At 51.3% G+C, this 20,503-nt stretch overlaps 1 protein-coding gene across 1 annotated transcript; it reads left to right on the top strand.

Annotated features, from left to right (window-relative positions):
• The first annotated feature begins 2,846 nt into the window (after window positions 1–2,846).
• Window positions 2,847–20,336, top strand: SPMAP2 (sperm microtubule associated protein 2). The gene is made up of 8 exons (XM_070415584.1): window positions 2,847–3,139; window positions 4,194–4,310; window positions 4,554–4,625; window positions 5,023–5,084; window positions 6,241–6,310; window positions 11,303–11,420; window positions 15,599–15,758; window positions 20,098–20,336. Exons 1-8 carry the CDS (start codon window positions 2,847–2,849, stop codon window positions 20,334–20,336), a joined length of 1,131 nt encoding a protein of 376 aa, XP_070271685.1.
• Window positions 20,337–20,503: the final 167 nt, after the last annotated feature.

Below are 20,503 nucleotides of genomic sequence, written 5' to 3'. Positions count from 1 at the left end.
GATGCCCCCCGCCCCAGAGAACTACACAACCATCCACAATGCCTGTAGGAGGAACCCTGCTATACACTAAGGAACATGTGGCAGCGGGAAAGGCCCCCCGCCGCCTCCAGGGCTCTTCTAAGAAGCAAGGCACCATCCACGCCCCTCGCAGACCCCACGGGCCTTGCTGGGCCCTTCTGTGTCTTCCCTCCCCGAGTGGGGGGCAGGTGACCGTCCCCGGCCCCTTTCCCAGGTCCCCCATGAGGACTCACTCCCAACTCATTTGCCCCTTGCATTTGGGGAGAATGAATTCAGTCTCCAGCGAAGAGCAGGGCCGGGAAGCTTCACAGCGTGGCCTCCACGCCCTGCATCTCCGCAGGAACTGGGCTGGGCTTGACATTCAGCCGGAGGGTTCGGTACTGAGTCCTTGTTTCTGCCTCCGCTGGAGCGTCCCCGCCCCAGAGGCAGGAAGGGCACTGGATCCCTCAGCTTCTGTCACACACACACACAAATGCCCTTTGGTCAAGGGCCTTTCCACCATGACTGCATTTTGCAAATATCGAGATTCGCAAAAGCTGGAAGCCCCGCCAGAGGCAGCCTAAGGCTCCGTGCTGTGCAGTCTTGGGCAATCACTTGGCCTTTCTGGGCAACACAGGGATGACGATACTGACATCCATCTCGGAGGACTGCTGGTGCGGGAGGCTTCTAGGAGCCCACAAACCCTTGAGCGGAGCGCCCTCTGTTGGCCGCCCTGCGGTACTGCTGTTCCTCCCTGGCGCCGGCGGAAGATCAAATTCAAGGCAGTTATTGAAACTCCGCGGGGGGCGCGCCTGTTCCGGGTGTGGGGTGTCCAGGCGGAGGCAAGACAGGCACGGTTCCCGCCCAATTCGAGCCCACATACTCTAGTGGGGGCAAAAAGACAGTCACAAATGCAATACAGAGTAAGCTCATGATAAATGCTGGGAGACACCACCGAAAAGGTAGGAAAACACTCTACTTGAGGGAAGGGTTTTTGGAGGAGGTGATGTTTAAGGTGAACCTCGGAGGACTCAGCCACATGAAAATCGAGGGATGAGCTCACTGCACGGTGATGAGAGATGAGACTGGTGGGCATGTGGGGTTTGAACAGGCCAACAGGAGCGGGGGCCAGGGTAGCAGATGGCAGGTGCTCTCCCTCCCCAGGCAGGAGCCTGTCAGGGACCGTGCAGGGCCCCCGGGCTGCCTTGACACATCACTCAGGACGGGATTGCTGCATAACAGACCGCCCCAAGTTAGTGGCTTAAAACCATGAAGATGCTCTGCTTCCCACGATCCCGCATCCATGGGACACTCATTCCATGTAGTGTCTGTTGAGGCTGGGACCCTGAGGGTGGCCTCTTCCCTCACTGTCTGGGGATCCCCCCCTCCCCCCACTGCACACACACACATAGAAGTCTCCAGGGTTGCCAAGTTCATAGGCTCGGCAATGCCACCAAAGACCCATCCTCAGCTCACGATCCTCAGACTAGCAGGTGTCATGGTCACAAGCGAGCGGCCCGAGCTCTAGCCACCACAGGCAGTCTCAAAAGTAACCACGGAGAAGAGACAAGGCGTTTGCTTCCTGTGCTTCCTTTCACTCCGCAGGAAGCCATCTCTAGAAGCCCCTTGCAGGTTCCCCTCAGGCCTCATTCCTAAGTCAGTCCTGGGAAGAACCCCCGGTCAGCTGTGACCACCAGCATTGGCTTCCTCCATCTGAGCACAAGTGGAGTCTTTTTTTAAAAAAATATATTTTATTGTTTTCTTACAGAGAGGAAGAGAGAGGGATAGAGAGTTAGAAACATCCATGAGAGAGAAACATCAATCAGCTGCCTCCTGCACACCCCCTACTGGGGATATGTCTGCAACCAAGGTACATGCCCTTGACCGGAATCGAACCTGGGACCCTTCAGTCTGCAGGCCGACGCTCTATCCACTGAGCCAAACCGGTTAGGGCACAAGTGGAGTCTCTTATGAAGAAGAAATGTAGGCCGTGGCCAGTGTAGCTCAGTTGGTTGAGCATCATCCCATGCACCAAAGGACCTACAGAGTCGATTCCTGGGCAGGGTACCTGCCCGGGTTGTGGGCTCAATCCCCAGGAGGGGGCTTGCAGGAGGGGGCCAACCAATGTCTCTCTCTCACTCTTTTTCTCTCTCCCCCTCCCTCTTCCTCTCTCTCTCTCATCAATAAAAACACATTTTTTTTTTTTTTTAAAAAAGAGAAGGAATGTAGGATAGAGTCGGATCTGCTCCAGCACTGAGCCAAGCTCCCAATCTAACCATTCATGCAACAGCCCTTTCTGAGAGCCTTCTGTGGGCCCTGCCATTCTAGGTACCAGGATGTGTAGGATGGGGCACTTTCAAGCCATCATCTGAAGAGGTGACTTCTACAAAGCACAGGAGAAAATAAGTGAGTCAACAATGTCATTTTAGGTGATGACAAATGCCTCGGAGAAGTAAAACAAAATGCTGGGATGCAGAGGGACCCAGGACTGGGGCTGCCTTCCCGAGTAGGAGCTGGCCTGGGACTCGTGTGGGCAGGAGATTGCAGGCAGAGGGACCAGCAGTGCAAAGGCCCTGCAGAGGGGTGCACATCTGGCATGTTCATGGAGAAGGAAGGCGGAGTGACAGGAGGGGGCAAATGCGGGGCGGAGGTTGGAGGAGCGAGTGGGCCCCACACAGGACCTAGGGAGGGGCACTGGGAGGAGCTTCAGCAATACCCAGTGATGAGCACCTGTAGAGTGGAATGTGGATGCTGAGAATGTGGGCAGGCCATTCTCCTGTTGCCAGGTGACCATAGATACATTGGGTGTGTTGGGAGTAAGGTTGAAGGGCTGGCGGAGGGCCCCGTTCATGGGGGACTATCGGCAAAGTTTGCTCAACCCTTACCATACCTTGGAGGCTGAGGGAAAGGGACAGAAAGATGATCCTCTGGGCCTCCAGAACCCTGTGTATGAGGGCCTACGACGGTCCACGGACCTCAAATACAAAGACCTAGATGATGGGAAACTGGGGTTCGAAGACCAGGAAGAGGAAACTCCCCCTGAGGAGGTGACCGAGGAAGAACTTACAGATGCCCGGGAGCCAGGAGAGGCGGCGGAGAGGGCCCTGGAGAAAGATGAGGAGGAGGGTGTGACTGAGATGAGGTGGGTATGGGGAGCGGGGCTCAGGCACTGGGGAGAGAGCCGTATCCCCACGTCCACCCTCTGTCCCTGTGGCCTCTGTGTCATTGCTGTTAGTGTGGGTCCACCCCCCGCCCCCCGGCCCATGTAGTCATTCTAGGGAGAGGGTATCAGACAGGGCGGGCAATACCCACACTGGCCTCTGAGGTGAAGTCGGCAAACACAATCTCTGTCGAGGTAGCAGGTGAGTTACAGTGGGAAACCCTACGAAAGCTCCGATTTTGGAGTCAGACAGTGTTTAGATGCCAGAGTTGAGAAGTCAAGACAGGTGGCCCTCGCTTAAGAAAGAAATGGGGACAGTCCTGGCTCAGAAGCTGCCACCATTCCCACCGCTACAAATTGCCAGAAAAGTTGAAGATGGCTGGGAGCACACGAGCTGGTGGAACCGAGAATTGGGGAATGAAGCATTTGGGGGACTGATTTTTGGCAATTGATGGTATCCTGGAAAGAGCCAGGTGCCCCTCACCTGTGGACTCAGTGTGTGCATCCCTCCCTCCCTCCCTCCACTGGGCCATCTTCTGGGCTCTTCCGGACTGTGGCTTTCTAGGCAGGAAGGAGGCCAGTGGGTCAGCAGGAGCTGGCCAGTGTCCTCCTCCATCGGCTGCCCTTTTTGTGGGGGAAAAGGTGCAGGCAGTGACGGGGCCCAGGGAAGACATCTGAGCCCAGGGCCACAGGAAGTGAGGAGAAGGCCCCGTTCCTTCCATAGTCTGGGGGCTGCCCGGGGCCTCTCTGTGGCTCAGTCCCCCTGGGGGCCTGGATACACACGAGATGAGAAAACGTCTTATGTGATAACTGCAGCCATCCGGTGAGGTGGGGCGGGTCTCTATTCCATTTCACAGAGAAGGGAACCAGGCCAGCTGGCCAGGGTCACTCATCTGGCTGCCGCTGGAGTGAAGGTGGCAGTCCACCTCTTTGGATGCCAGAATTCGCCCCCCAGCGAGGCCCCTTCAGAGGGCGAGGAGATTCAGGGGGGCTGGAAGGCCAGAGACTCCGGCCTCACCATCCAACTCTCCCCAAGCCGGCTGTCCATCACCCAGAGGTTCCCCAGCACCTTCATGGGAAGAGGGAAGAAGAAGAAGAGGCGGCTTCTTGAGCTGGCAAAACCCAAGACCAACTGGCAGACCTTGAAAAACAAGTGAGCGGTGCAGGTGGTCTTGCTGGAGGCAGGGATGGGGGTCTGCAAGGAGGAGAGCAGCCCCTGGGGGTCCCATCTGTCACCTGCATGGTAAACTTGGGGTAAAGAGTCAGGGTACCAACCGTGGGGGTTTGGGGGGGCGTGGTGGCCAGCAGTGGCCTCTGGGTGCTGGCCCAGGAGAGTGAGGCGTTTGAGCACATGGGAGCTGCAGAGCAAGGCAGGGGCTGGGCTGTCTCATCGCAGGATGGGGTGCCGCTGTAAGGGCTTTGTCTGGATCTCCCCATGCATGACGAACTTGCGGTTCTGTGTCTACTGGTAAGTCCCAGAGTGTCTCCTGTCTCCACCTCCTGCCCATGTTGGGGGGAACAGCCAGGCCCCAGGCCCCTTTCCTTAGTTACGCCTTTTCCCCAGCTCCCCACTTCTCTGCACATCAGCCTTGCTCACAGTAATCTGCATTGCCCCCTGTGTCTAAGATTCTCCTCCCCATGTCCCTCTCTGACCTGCCCCTCTCTTGTGCCTCCATATTCTCTCCTTCCTTCCCACTGGTCACTCCGCCAGGTGTTCCTCCAGCCACCCTGCCTCTGCCTCGCTGTGTCCCCGTCTGCACGTGTGTCTGTGTTTGTGGGGAGCCCTGAGTTTTGTTTCAGAGCAGGGCTTAGGAAGCCTCTGCCCCGGCTTCCCTCACCCTGAGCCACGACTGGGTGCATTCCAGGCCATCCGTGTACTGGACAGAGAGATTTCTGGAAGACACCACCCTCTCCATCACGGTGCCTGGTAGGTTGAGCCCACTCACACCTCCACTTCCCCATTAGTGGCCACCTGGCTCGGGGTTGGCCACAGGTGGCGCTTGTCCCAGCCATGGCTCTCGGCCACTCTGTCTGACATGCTGCTCCTGGCCGCCTGGGGCTGGGTTGCCCCCATCTCACCCCAACCTGTGCCCTGTTCAGACTGGGGAGACCTTGGAGGCTCCCCTAGCCCTAAGGCTCCTGGGACTCCCTCAGGCTCCTCCCCTCTCCTCCGCATATCTCCCAGGAGTGTCCGTCCTCCACAGCGTTCCAGGGCCTCATCTCTGGACACGATAACCTCAAGAAGCCAGAGCCAGATGGAAGCTGGTCCTGGGGGTGAGGGGTGTGGGGCAAATTCTCCAGGGGAAACCCCAGTTGGCACCATAGCCAAAATGGGGGTTAGTATTTACTTTACAAAAAGGCTTTCTTCCCTCTCACAATAGAGGTTTCTATTCTCTTTGAGAGCAATGGATCCCTTCAAATAAAACATGTGAGGAAAGCTCATTATTGGAGAGAAGTGAAGGGCAGGGTCTCTCTTGGGGTTTAGAATCTCCCTCAGAGGGAACACTAAGCCCCTGGGAACACTAGGCCTGTGCAAACTTCAGACCAAAATCCACTTTCCAAACCAGGGCGCTGTTGGAGCCGCCAGGGCGCTGCTGAGGAATTGACCCAGCCCTGACACTCCCATCTTGTGTGCTCGAGCGAGAGACTGCAGGCTTCTGAGCCTGTTGTCCCTAGAACGGGGACAGCAAAAGTCACCTCTCTGTAAGGAGTCTAATACTAGCTGAACTGTTGGGGCCCATAGTTCCTCACATTTTGCCTCTTGCTCTAGCCCAGCGGTTCTCAACCTGTGGGTCACGACCCCTTTGGGGGTCGAACGACCCTTTCACAGGGGTCGCCTAAGACCATCAGAAAACACATATATAATTACATATTGTTTTTGTGAATAATCACTATGCTTTAATTATGTCCAATTTGTAACAGTGAAATTGGGGGTCACCACAACATGAGGAACTGTATTAAAGGGCCGCGGCATTAGGAAGGTTGAGAACCACTGCTCTAGCCCATGGAAAGCTGAATTCAGTAGGAAGAAAACCCCAGGGGGTGGGCAGGTTTCAAGTTGGGGCTGTTTCCCATTTGTGTAGCAGTGTCCCGCCGAGTGGAGGAACTTGCTCGACCCAAAAAGTTCTACACGGATTATTGCGACAGCATTCGGTAAGGATAGGAGGGATGGGTAGGCACTCTGAGGGCAGAGTTTGGCAGAACACCGTTCTCTTCCCTTGACAGGCTGCAACATGGGGGGAGGGGGGATTCAGGTTCTAGGCTAGATAACCCAAGTCTAAACTGGATGCCTGCAGGCAGGCACATGACCCTTGGGATCTCAGTTCTCCACCTGCAGAGCAGGCGGTAGTAGAGATCACACACAAAAGCTACTTAGTACAGTGCCTGTCACAGTAAGTGCTCAGTAATGTTACTTACCACTATCATGGGTTTTGTTGGCTCTGAAAAGCTGGCAAGTGTAAGACATTTTTTATTTTATGTACAATGAATGACACAATTCTTTGTTATCACTTAGAACTTTTATGCTTCTCAAAAGTTATCTTTAAAGTTATTTAGACACAAATTTTAATTACCTATATTAATGTATTCATAAAAAGGAAAATACAATGGAACTAAATTAACTGAAGTGTGTTTGAATCACTTTTTAAAAATATATATATTTTATTGGTCTTTTTTACAGAAAGGAAGGGAGAGGGATAGAGAGTTAGAAACATCGATGAGAGAGAAACATTGATGAGCTGCCTCCTGCACACCCCCAACTGGGGATGTGGCCGCAACCAAGGTATATGCCCTTGACCAGAATCGAACCTGGGACCCTTCAGTCTGCAGACCGACGCTCTATCCACTAAGCCAAACCGGTTAGGGCTGAATCACTTTTTTAAAAAATCATTTTTTATTTTTCAGTTACACTTGGCATACATTATTATATTAGTTTCAGGTGTACACCCTAGTGATTGGACATTACATAACTAGGTGTTCATCCTGATAAATCTTGCACCTATTTGACACCATCCATAATTATTAGGATATTATTGACTACATTCTCTATGCTGTACTTTACATCCCCATGACTAATTTGTAACAGCCAATTTGTATTTCTTAATCCCTTCACCCTTTTCACCCTTTCTCCAAACCCCTCCCATCTGGCAACCATCAAAATGTTCTCTGTGTCTGTGAGTCTGTTTCTATTCTGCTTGTTTGTTTATTTTGGTGGGTTTTTTTAGTTCAATTGTTGGTAGATATATATTTATTGCCATTCTATTGTTCATGTTTTTGATCATTTCTTTTCTTCTTTTTCTTAAAGAAGACCTTTTAACATTTCATGTAATACTAGTTTGGTGGTGATGAACTCCTTTAGCTTTTTCTTGTCTGGGAAGCTCTTTATCTGTCCTTCAATTCTAAATGACAACTTCGTTGGGTGGAATAATCTTGGTTGTAGGTCCTTGTTTTTCATCACTTGGAATATTTCTTGCCAATCCCTTCTGACCTGCAAAGTTTCTGTTAAGAAATTGTTGAATCTTATGGGAGCTCCCTTTAGGTAACCAACTGCTGCTTTTATTTTAAAATTTTTAAAGATATTTTATTGATTATTTTACAGAGAGGAAGGAAGAGGGATAGAGAGTTAGAAACATTGATGAGAGAGAAACATTGACCAGCTGCCTCCTGCACACCCCCTACTGGGGATGTGCCCGCAACCAAGGTACATGCCCTTGACCGGAATTGAACCTGGGACCCTTCCGTCTGCAGGCTGACACTCTATCCACTGAGCCAAACCGGTTAGGGCCCAACTGCTGCTTTTAAGATTCTCTCTTTGTTTTTAAACTTTTGCATTTTAATTATGATGGGTCTTCGTGTGGGCCGCTTTGGGCTCACCTTGTTTGGACTGTCTGTGCTTCCTGGACTTGTATGTCTATTTTCTTTATCAGGTTAGGGAAGTTTTCTGTCATTTTTTCAAATAGGTTTTCAATTTCTTGCTCTCTCTCTTCTCCTGATGCAAATGTTGGTACACTTGAAGTATCCCAGAGGCTCCTGACACTCTCCTCATTAATTTTTGAAATCTTTTTTTCTTTTTGCTGTTCTGATTGGGTGTTTTTGCTTCCTTATATTCCAAATTACTGATTCGATTCTCAGCTTCATCTATTCTACTATTGATTCCCTGTAAATTATTCTTCATTTCAGTTAGGGTATGCTCCATTTCTGACTGGTTCTTTTTTATGCTGTTGAAGCTCTCACTAATTCATTGAGCCTCCTTATAACCAGTGTTTTGAACTCAGCATCTAGTAGATTGCTTGTCTCCATTTTGTTTTGTTCTTTTACTGGAATTTTATTCTGTTCTCTCATTTGGGACATGTTTCTTTGTCTCCTCATTTTGGCAGGCTCCCTGTGCTTGTTTCTGTGTATTAGGTAGAGCTGCTGTGTCTCCGGGGCTTGGTAGAGTGCCCTAATGCAGTAGGTGTTCTGTATGGCCCAGTGGCACAGTCTCCATGATCACCCAGGCTGGACACTTGAGTTGTGTCTCCCTCCATGTGGGCTGTTTTCACCCTCCTGTTGTAGTTGAGCCTTGACTGCTGTTGGCATGTCAAAGGGAGGGATTTAACCCCAGGCTGATCAGCTGCAAGGACTGACTGTGACCAAAGACCTTTGACCATCCATGGAGGATGAGCTGTGCAGGGGCCCACCCGACAGAGCAGGACTCAATTCAGCAGAGCACTGATGCCCACTGAGTCCACCCCTGGAGTGTGTCACTTGTGGGAGTGGCTGGGTGGTGATGCTTTGATGCGGTCTGAAACTATCCACTTTGTGTGTGGGCTCTGGGACCTCTTGGAGAGTGCAGGCCAAGGTCAGCCACCACCTGTGTTCTGCCTGGGGCCACTCTGCATGAGCTACAAAGCGATCTGAAGACGGCTGCTACTTGTGCTGGGCTTGGAGGTGGCCAGGCGAGGCAAAGCTTTGAACCAAGGCCGGCTGCTGCTAGTGCCGGGCCTTGGGCCACTTAACAAAAGGTATGGGATTGCTGAGGCCAAATGCTGCTTTTTTGAGATATTTTAGGAAAATGTGAAGCATGAGCCAAGACAGGACATACATATGGAAAAGCCACTGGAAATAGCTTGGATGGGCTCAAAAGTTGGGTGGGTGAGGCCTCAGGGTATCACGAGAGCAGGGCAACACAGAGGAGGCAGGTTGATGGTCTCAGGTATGGTACCCGCCTCAGGGTATCACGAGAGCAGGGCAACACAGAGGAGGCAGGTTGATGGTCTCAGGTATGGTACCCGCATACTGGCTCTGTCGGGGGAGAGCTCATCAAAGGAACATGGCCTCCGCCAGCATGTCTGTCTGGGAAAAAGCAGCCACGGCAGCTCTTGTGCTGATGCTGGACAATTCAGTTTCTTCCTGTATGTCTTTGGTGCCATTCAAGCTGCTGTCCCAGTGCTGGAGCTCTGAGGGAGTGAGCCTGAGTAAGTCTGTATGTGAGCCCTTATTTTAAAAATTCTCAGCTAAGGATATGTTTCCTCTGATTTTGGAGAGAGAGGAAGGGAGAGGGAGAGAGAGAGAAACATCAGTGTGAGAGAGAAACATCGATTGGTTGCCTACTGCATGCATCCTAACCAGGGATCGAACCTGCAACCCGGTATGTGTCCCAAATGGGAATTGAACCATGACCTTTTCGTATAAGGGACAATGCTCTAACCAATCGAGTCACACCATCCAGGGCCACGTGTGGGCCCTATAAGAGGAACTGCCTGGGACTCAAGCAGCCCTCTGTCTCCCTTAGTCTCAATCCCCATTGGTTTCTACATTCCGAAGTTATGGGGAGTTCTCTTCTTGGCACTGGAACCCTGGGCTGAGGGGCTTGGTGTGAGGCTGGGACCTCTTGCTCCTCCGGGGAGACTTCTGCAGCCAAGATGTCCCCCCCAACTTTTTTTTTTAATCCTCACCTGAGGATATTTTTCTATTGATTTTTAGAGAGAGTAGAAGGGAGGGAGACAGACACACAGAGAGAAACATCCATGTGCGAGAGACACATCAATTGGTTGCCTCCTGCACGTGCCCTGACTAGGGCCAGGGATCGAGTCTGCAACTGAAGTATGTGCCCTTGACTGGAATCAAACCTGGGACCCTCCATGCCAGGGGCCAACACTCCATACACTGAGACAAACCAGCTAGGGCTCCCTCCCAGTTTTTATCCGCCACACGTGGGTGTGCGACCAGCCTGTTTTGTGTCTCCGCCCCTCCCACCAGTCTCGATGTGTCTCCTTCTTGAATTCCCTAGTTGTGGGACTTCCATTCAACCAGATTTCAGGTGTCTCTGCATGATGTTTGTTCTGCAGTTGAGTTGTAATTTTGATGTGGTTGTGGGAGGAGGCCAGTATTGCATTGACCTATGCTGCCATCTTGACAGGACGTCTGAATCATTTTTGATTCAGAGATGTTGACATGTTTCACACACTGTTTTTAAGCCTGTTTTTGGTGAAAATAACTTTTTTATTTTCATGCTGAATGATAACATAATCTGAAGATAATTTAAACTGCAATTAGACCACATCCGTAGAACCAAGAACACATATAACTCGACTTAGGCTATTTCAGTGAGAACAGCTACATCCACACACCAGCGAGGATGACTGTGGAGCTCCTGACGTCCGGCTGGCATGTACAAGCTGCATCCTGACCTCAGAGACGTGAAAATATAAAAAGTCTGCCTGAGATCAATGAAGCGGGGTTTTATTTCTAGAGCAGAGGCATAGCTGAGACCTGATTTTAGGAGGCGTGGGCTCAGCAAACCCAGTGGAAATTCACTTTCCCAGCTTTCTGTGACAACTGCTGGACACACTGTTATCTCTTGTGTTCAAGTCCGGACCCTGGCGATGATGTGGGAGTGGACAGAAGGCCCTGGGGGAGGGGGAATGACCTCAGGACAGCATATCTCCAGCCTTGAGAATACATAGGGGCTCCTGTTATGATTCTTTTATGAATCCCTTCTTGGAGGTGTTTTCTAAACCCTCCACTTTCCCTCCCTTATCCCAGGGGACAGAGAAGAGCTGAGAAAGAGATTACACTCTCTCTCTCTCTCTCTCTCTCCCTCTCTCTCTAACAGATATCTCCCCCTTTGGCTGAGCTAGTGTCTCAAATGTTGATGTCCCCTAGGACTGCCCACAACGTGCCCACTTCTCAGTGTACCTTTGACTACCAACCATCTAACCGCCTGAGGGAACTGGCCACCCCGAAGGTCCGGAATAACATTTGGAACATAGACATGTCTGAGGTAGGTGACTGGCTCTCCTGAGAGCCCCACCCCAATGGTAGGGGCACTGCCTGCCCTCAATGGGCTGGGATCAGGGACCTAGACAGACAAGCGGGAACGGACTCCAGAGCAATAGACGAGTGGCTTTGGCCAGCTGTCTTATTTTCATCAATCTATACTTTATTTCACACACAGGCCCATAAACCATAATCATTGTGTTTTTAATATACATATACTAGAGGTCTAGTGCACGAAATTCGTGCACTCGGGGGGAGGGGGGAGTTCCCTCAGCCTGGCCTGCGCCCTCTTGCAGTCTGGGAGCAGTCAGTCGGACATCCTTAGCGCTGCCATGGAGGTGGGAGAGGCTCCTGCCACCACCACTGCGCTCACCAACCATGAGCCCGGCTTCTGGCTGAGTGGCGCTCCCCCGTGGGAGCGCACTGACCACCAGGGGGCAGCTCCTGCATTGAGCGTCTGCCCCTGGTGGTCAGTGCGTGTCATAGAGACAGATCATTCCCGTGTTCGGTTGATTTGCATATTAGCCTTTTATTATATGGGACTAGAGGCCCGGTGCACAAAAATTTGTGCACTGGGTGGGGGGAAGGGGGGGTCCCTCAGCCCAGCCTGTGCCCTCTCGAAGCCTGGGACCCCTTGGGAGATAACAATCTGCTGGCTTAGGCCTGCTCCCGGGTGGCAGAGGGCACACCCAATCCCTAGGTGCAGCCCCTGGTCGGGCTCAGAGCAAGGCTGATTGGGGGGTTGGGGCACCGCCCCCTGTCACACTCAAGGCAGGGTCGATGGGGAGGTTGCAGTGCCACCCCCTGTCACGCACAGAGCAGGGCCAATCAGGGGGTTGGGGCGCTGCCCCCTGTCACGCACAGAGCAGGGCCCGTCAGGGGGGTTGGGGCTCCGTACCCTGTCATGCACAGAGCAGGGCCAATCAGGGGGTTGGGGCACTGCCCCCTGTCATGCACAGAGCAGGGCCCATCAGGGGGTTGGGGAGCTCCCCCCTGTCATGCACAGAGCAGGGCTGATCAGGGGGTTGAGGAGCTCCCCCCTGTCATGCACAGAGCAGGGCCCATCAGGGGGTTGGGGAGCTCCCCCCTGTCATGCACAGAGTAGGGCCGATAGGGGAGTTAGGGCACCGCCCCCTGTCACACACAGAGCAGGGCGGATCAGGGGGTTGGGGCGCTGCCTTCTATCACCCACAGAGCAGGGCTGATCAGGGGGTTGAGGCGCCGCCACTGTCACACTTAGGGCAGGGCCGATGGGGAGGTTATGGCTCTACCCCATCACACACAGAGCAGGGCCCGTGGGGGGGGGGGGTTGGGGTGCCACACCCTGTCACACACAGAGCAGGGCCGATCAGGGGGTTGGGGTGCCACCACTCTCAAACTCAGGGCAGGGCCGATGGGGAGGTTATGGCTCTTCCCTGTCACACACAGAGCAGGGCTGATCAGGGGGTTGGGACGCCGCACCCTGTTATACACAGAGCCGCAGGGCGATCAGGGGGTTTGGGCACTGCCCCCTGTCATGCTGATCCGGTGCCAGGAGGCCTTGCAGCTCCGCTGATCTCAGTGCTGGGAGGCATATTACCCTTTTACTATATAGGATAGAGGCCTGGGGGCCGGCTGGTTTGCCCTGAAGGGTGTCCTGGATCAGGGTGGGGGTCCCCACTGGGCTGCCTGGCCAGCCTGGATGAGGGGATGATGGCTGTTTGCAGCTGGTCACACACCCTTCAGGATGGGGGTCCCCACTGGGGTGCCTGGCCAGTCTGGGTGAGGGGCTGAGGGCTGCTTTCAGGGTGGCAGTTGTTGACTGAAGCTCCCAACCACTCTTTTTTTTCTTTTCTTTTTTTTTATTCTGGGCCAGCTTTAGCTCTGGCTCTAACTCTGAGGCTTCCGCTGCTGAGTGTTCTATAATCAAAACAATGTATAACTCCAGCTCTGAGATCCCAGGCCGGCTGAAAGCTGGTTTCTGGGGTTTTGTTTAGCTTCTATATTTGTTAGAATGTTTCAAACTGCCAGCTCAGAGGCCGGCAAGTCAGGCGGGGAACGTTGGAGTCTGCAGTCACTGAAGCAAGCAAGCCTCATGTTCGCTTCCAGCTGCCTGGCTGCCGGCCGCCATCTTGGCTGGCAGTTAATTTGCATAAGGATATGTTGATTAGCCAATGGGAAGGGTAGTGGTCGTACGCTAATTACCATGTTTCTCTTTTATTAGTGTAGATGGCATCTTCCTTCTTGCTTTTCCCCTCAATATTTGTTTTCGAGAGCACATCATGCTGATTTATATAGAAGCGACATTTTAACTGCTTGGTCATGTCCTATCCTACGAACATACCATAGATAGTTTACTCAGTCCCCTATCAATGGCCAAGTAGGTTGTTTCCAGCTGCAATGAATACCACTGCCCTCAAATCCTTGTACCCCCACTAGGTTTTTCTCTATACGATGCTTATCTGTTGGGGTCCAGCCCCAGCAGGTCCAGGGGTTCCCCAAGGTGTGGACGGAGTCGGCGAAGAAGGAATGACATGAAGGCAGTGTTCAGTTCATCAGCAGAGTTGGGTTCTCTAGTTTGGATCTCCAGCCAAGTTCTGTAGCCATGTTCTCTTGCTAGGTTCTCCAGCCAGGGTTTCCAAATTCTCCAGCCAGGTTCGGTCGCCAGGTTCTCCTGCCATGTTCTGTCTAGGTTCTTCAGCAAAGTTCTGTAGCCAGGTTCTGTCCAGGATCTTTTGCCATGTTCTCTCCCTAGGTTCTCTCTCTAGGTTCTGTATAGGATCTCCAGCCAAGTCCTATCTCTAGGTTCTGTGTGGGATCTCCAGCCAAGTCTTGTCTCTAGGTTCTGTGTCTAGGTTTTGAGTCTAGGTTCTGTAGCCAGGTCCTGTCTCTAGGTTCTTTGTCTAGGTTCTGTCTAGGATCTCCAGCCAAGTCCTGTCTCTAGGTTCTGTGTAGGATCTCCAGCCAAGTCTTGTCTCTAGGTTCTGTGTAGGATCTCCAGCCAAGTCCTGTTTAGGTTCTGTCTCTCTCTAGGTTCTGTGTCTAGGTTCTGAGTCTAGGTTCTGTATAGGATCTCAGGCCAAGTCCTGTCTCTAGGCTCTGTCGCTAGGTTCTGTGTCTTGTTGTCTTGTTACATCTGTATTTATACCAGTTGATTTTAATCCTGTCAATTTCTATTGCAAAGGTTAGGGCGTTTCTTATCTCCATTCCAGGGAGTAAAGATTATGTAGCTTAAGGGTGATTGTTTGTAGTTAAAGTGATTAACTACCCACCTGGCACTTCGTTAAGAGGTTTTATCCTCTCCTTAACTTCAGGGAAAAATCCCTACCTGAGAAAACAACCTTTCTCGGAGAGGTGACCTTGGTTAAAACACATAGTGCTAAAGGGAGCAAACATATTAAGAACAGTATGCCATATACGCCAGGTCCCTTGAAACATATGCTGTGCAGACGTTTCTTCTCTGCAGCGACTGTGTCAAGCAGCAAGGATGGACCGGCTCCCGGCACTTATCGAGTGTGCACATACTCAGCTCTGCCTGAGATGGACAAATGGCTCTTCAAAGTGCTTGTACTAATTTACTCTCCCACCAGCAATGCATGAGGACATCTCTGCTCCCACATTCTTTTTAAAAAAATTGATTTCAGAGAGAAAGGAAGAGGGAGAGAGAGATAGAAACACCAATGAGAGGGAACCATTGATGGGCTGCCTCCTGCATGCCCCACCCTGGGGATCGAACCTGCAACCCGCCATGTGCTGACCGGGAATTGAACCATGAACTCCTGATTCATAGGTTGACACTCAACCACCAAGCCATGCCAGCTGGGTTCCTCCCACATTCTTGCCAGGGCTTGACAATATCAAACATTTTCATTTTTGCCTCATTTGTTTGCATTCAGGGATACTTTGTTGTTTTAATTTACATTTCCCTGGTCAACAGAGAGCATTATTGACCATTTAGGTTTACTGTCCTATATGATTAGCCTAGTCCCCTATGGATTCTTTTGGGTTATTGACTTAGAGGAGCTCTTTACATATGATAGCTACTAAGCCTTTTGTTGAACACATTGCAAACTCATTTCCAGCCAGTCATCTGTCCATTGGTATTGCTTATGGTTTGTTTATTTGTTTGTTTTTGTTTTTTATCCAGGGGCCTCTGAGGCATTATGGACTGTTTCACTCTTTCCCCTCTCACTCTGTTTCCAGGTGTCCAAGGTGTCCAAGGCAGCCCAGATGGCCATCCCCAGTTCAAGGATCGTGCAGTTGGCAAAGCCCAAGCCTCCGGCCACCCTTTTGGAAGAATGGGACCCTGTGCCAAAACCTAAGCGACATGCATTAAACTATAACCGGCTCCTTTACTTGGCCAGTAAGTAGGTCCTTGTGTCCGTCCCCAATGGACATAGGCAGGGGCGGGGAACAGTCAGAGATTTGGACTTTAGGCCTGCTTCTGCCAGATGTGTGTTTCCCTCTTCATCTCCTCCCTTAGCTGCAGACCAGTTGTTGGATTCCTGTGGATAAGTCGTACTGTGCAGGCTCCCAGGGGAAGAGAGGCAACCGTCAGAGGGGGCCATGGTCCTGAAGCTGAGTGCTGTCTGAGTGGGTCTCCTAGCAGGACAAAGGGGTGCAGAAGAGAAAGTTGGGGGGACAGGGCCAAGAATGAGGGAGCCAAGCTGAGGCGACGGGCAGCATTGTTTTCTAAGCCTTATCCAAGGACATGCTGGAGAAAGAGAGAGAGAGAGAGAGACAGAGAGAGAGACAGAGAGAGACAGAGACAGAGAGATATCAGAGAGAAACATAATTTGGTTGCCTCCAGTATGAGCCCCGACTGGGGATTGAACTGCAACTTAAGTGTGTGCCCTGACCAGGAATCAAACCAGCAACCCTTTGGTGCATGGGACGGCACTCAATCAACTGAACCACTCTGGCCAGGCATGAAGGGCAGCTTTGAAGGGGTGTTGGCCTGATTCTCTTCTGTCCTTTAAAACAAATGAGATACCCAGTCTCGCCATGACAACAGTAATGTGTACCAGCTGTAGAGAACTGGAAAAATGCAGGCTAGCCTAGAGAAGAAAGGAACCCACCCAAACATAAAGCAGTTTTGTGTGTTTCCTTCTGGGTGTGACACTTGCAGTCACAAATGCCTGCCGTTGAGTGTGTGCCCGTGAGTGTGCACGCTACAAGCGCTCTCCTGCCAGTCCCCTCCCGTCACACACTACATCCAATGCACTGACAACTCCTGTGGGCTTGGTCTTCTGAGCACATGAAGAACACGCCCACAGCTCCCCCTGCCCTCCGCATGGCCCCCTAAGGTGTCCCTGGACCAGAGCAGTCGCCTCCACCCTTATCCCTGGTGCTACCCTTGCCCGCTTCCCGTGTGGCAGCCACAGAGGTCTTGCTAAATTTAAGTTGGATTCCCCCCTTCTCTGCTCATGACCCTCCCAGGGCCCTGTCTCACTCTGTGTGCCCACAGGCCCTTGTGATCTGTTTGACCCTTGCCCACCCCCTCTACGTGGTTCCCCTCCTGCTGCCTAGAACACTGACCACAGACACCTGCATGGCTCACTCCTCTGCCCCCCATGGGGCGGAGCTCCAATCTGTCCTCTAGGTGAGACTCCTCTGAGTGCCCTGCTTGACCCATGAACTATGCCCACCTCTGGACACCTGTGTGCACCGTGAATGCTCTGAGCTCTCTTTCTGTAGCATCTGCTGCATTCTAACACACATATTTACAATATATTGATGTGTCTCTTCATTCTCTGCAGTCTGTTATATGCCAGGCCTGCAATGCCAGAGGCTTTGGAGATGCTGTGTGTCGCCTACTCCTGACAGATAATCACCAGAGGTGGTGACTGGCCATTCTGGTTTACTCTGCTCTTCCATCTCCCCAGTTTTCTATTTCCTGTGTTTTTTGGTTATTGATTTAGAGCAGCTTTTTATATAAGGTGATCCCTCATCCTTTGTTGAGCACATTGCAAAATACCTTCTCCCCAAATCCATATTCTCTTTTAACTCTGCTTACAGGATCTTTTGTTTGTTTGTTTAATTCATTCATTCATTTATCCTTTCCCTTAATACTTATTAAATGATTGGTTAAATGAACAAAAACATGAGTACATACGCACTGCTTCATAAGACCATTTTGTTTCTCTCACATATTCCTGGAATATAAATATATACACATTTGTACCTACACATTCATCTATATATTGATCTGTATTTCAGATGTACCTGTAAATACACATCCGTGTGTGTGTGTGTGTGTGTGTGTGTGTGTATGTGTGTGTAAGAATGTGTTGGGTTGTGCTTTTCAAACAGCAAACTTCCACCCACTAATGGGTGTGACCAGCATTTAAAAAATTGAAATGATGACAAACGAAGAGCATGAACTATGTGGGTATGAGTCCATTATTCTCTGTGTGTCCACATGTGTGCTGTGTGGTGGTGGATTTCATCAACAGAGTTTAATATTCCAGAGATTACAACAGTGGAAATACTCCAGAATTCTCACACAGGAGGGCAGAGAAGTCTGGGTTCTGGCCATGGTCTTCCCAGCCCCACAAGGGGCCACTGAGGCCCAACTGCTTGGGCCTCTTCCCTTTGGAAGGAATGGTCATCTGCCCAGCAAAGCCCTGGTACAGCCTGGATGGCCTTGCCCAGCAGTGGGCCTGTGTGGGCTTGTGACTGCCTGGGGGAAGGAACCCCACTCTCTTTCATCAAGGGCCCCTCCACCAAGCCAGGGCCTGTCTGCTGAGAAGGGGGGAGATGGCCTTTTCCATTTGCACAGAGGCTCTAAACCAGTGGTTCTCAACCTTCCTAACGCCGCGACCCTTTAATACAGTTCCTCATGTTGTGGTGACCCCCAACCATAAAGTTATTTTCATTGCTACTTCATAACTGTAATTTTGCTACTGTTATGAATCGTAATGTAAATATCTGATATGCAGGATGTATTTTCATTGTTACAAATTGAACATAATTAAAGCATAGTGATTAATCACAAAAACAACATGTAATTATATATGTGTTTTCCGATGGTCTTAGGCGACCCCTGTGAAAGGGTCGTTCGACCCCCAAAGGGGTCTCGACCCACAGGCTCTAAACAAAGGGGTTAGAAAGGAGCCTGAGCACCCCTCAAAGCCAAGGATCCTGAGGCTTTCAGACACTGAAGACTAAGTGACCAGTGGTGATCACCTCCCTTCTAGTCCCTAAAGGAGGGTTTGGCAGAGAGGTGGTGAGAGGGACCCTGGCCTAGCCACAGGTCTCTGCACCTGAGAGCTGTCTGTCATGACAGCAGCCACTGGCCATGATTTCAATGCAATTAAAATCAATCTATCAGTTGATGTAAATCAATTAATTGGTTTCATTAAAACTAAATAGAAGAAAACTCCAGCCCGTATCAGGTGCTGCCGCATGTGGTTGGCAGGAGCCATGTTGCCAGCACTCCTGAGAGGGCCTGGCTGAGGCTGCAGTCGTGTTGGACAGTGAGGGCAGGAACCCAGAACGAGGTGGGAGACTGAATCCTGAAAGGGCCTGTGCACCCAGGAGCTGCCCTGGATCCACGCAGCAGGCCTGCAGGGCCAGCCAAGGAGAGCTGCCTCCTGTGCCATTACTCGCCACTTCTCCCCACCATGACATCAGAGGACGGAGGAGAGAGTGTGAAAGGCCTACTGAGCCCCCAGGACACTTTTGGCTGGCCCCTTTGAGTCCCTTGTCCAGGATGTGACCATTTGAAATATTTTTTTCCTTACAATTTACCCTTTTATTATTTTTATTTTGTAAATACATTTTTATTGATTTCAGAGAGGAAGGGAAGGGGGGAGAGAGAAACATTAGTGATGAGAGAATCACTGATCAGCTGCCTCCTGTACGCCCCCTACTGGGGATTGAGCCCACAACCCCGGCATGTGCCCTGACCGGGAATTGAACCCAGTCCACAGGCCGACGCTTTATCCACTGAGCTAAACCGGCTAGGGCCAATTTATCCTTTTAAAGTGTAATTCATTATACCTCCATAAAAAAGAAAGAGTACATTTCAATGCTTTTTAGTACACTCAGAGTTGTGTACTCATCACCACAATACATTTTAGAACATTTTTAAAAATATATTTTATTGATTTTTTACAGAGAGGAAGGGAGAGAGATAGAGAGTTAGAAACATCGATGAGAGAGAAACATCGATCAGCTGCCTCCTGCACATCTCCTACTGGGGATGTGCCGGCAACCCAGGTACATGCCCTTGACCGGAATCGAACCTGGGACCCTTCAGTCTGCAGGCCGACGCTCTATCCACTGAGCCAAACCGGTTTTGGCAATTTTAGAACATTTTTATCACCCCAAAGAGAAACCCCCTATTAGCAGTCACTTTCCACCCTGTCCCCAGCCCCTGGCACCCATGAACCCACTTCCTGTCTCTGTGGGTGTGCCTGTTCTGGGCATTTTCATTGATGGACTCACACACTGTGTGGCCTTTTGTGTCTGGCTTCTCTCACTGAGCATCATGTGTTCAAGGTCCATCCAGGTTGTAGTGAGTGTCAGCGCTCCGCTCCTTTTCATGGCCGAGTGTTATTCCAGTGTGTGGATGGGACGTGTTGTGTTTTTCCATTCCTTCATCACTGGAGAGGCCCTTGAACCTGGGAACTTTGACCTTGCAGGTTGCTCTCCCTCGGGGGAGTGCCTGATGCTGTCACTCTCTCCTGCCCCTGTAGTGCCCAAGGCCCAGTCAGATCAGTGTGTTCCTGACCGAGATCCACGCTGGGAGGTGCTGGACGTCACCAAGAAGGCAGTGGCCAGTCCCCGGATCCGCTTGCTGGCCAAGCCCAAAGTGCGGAAGGAGCTCAATGAGGGCTACGACCCCTACTACATTTCCCCGGCTTCCCTGAAGGCTCGGGCATCCCCTCGCCTATATGAGCTCGCCACCCCCAAAAGCATCACCAAGAAAGTGTGACTGAACCCAGGCCGGGCCTCTGAGGCCTTATTCCCAGTAAACACCCAAGTGCATCCTAACCTTGTATGTGTGGCTGGCTCTGAGAATTTTGGCCTGGAGGGGGGAGGGCAAGCTGGAAGGCCAAAAGGATGAGAAGAGGAAAAATAATAATATTTATGTTCGCATCA

The sequence above is a fragment of the Myotis yumanensis genome, unplaced genomic scaffold (genome assembly GCF_028538775.1).
Source record: "Myotis yumanensis isolate MYYU_CA2020_CCGP unplaced genomic scaffold, mMyoYum1.0.hap1 SCAF_5, whole genome shotgun sequence".
Taxonomy (NCBI): Eukaryota; Metazoa; Chordata; class Mammalia; order Chiroptera; family Vespertilionidae; genus Myotis; species Myotis yumanensis.
This window is presented reverse-complemented; position numbering and strand designations above follow the sequence as displayed.

Coding starts and splice junctions, on each gene's coding strand:
- SPMAP2 (XM_070415584.1), top strand. CDS start 2,847: ATGGGGGACTATCGGCAAAGTTTGCTCAACCCTTACCATACCTTGGAG. Junction 4,626..5,022: donor TTGCGGTTCTGTGTCTACTG/GTAAGTCCCAGA, acceptor GGTGCATTCCAG/GCCATCCGTGTACTGGACAG. Junction 15,759..20,097: donor CCGGCTCCTTTACTTGGCCA/GTAAGTAGGTCC, acceptor CTGCCCCTGTAG/TGCCCAAGGCCCAGTCAGAT.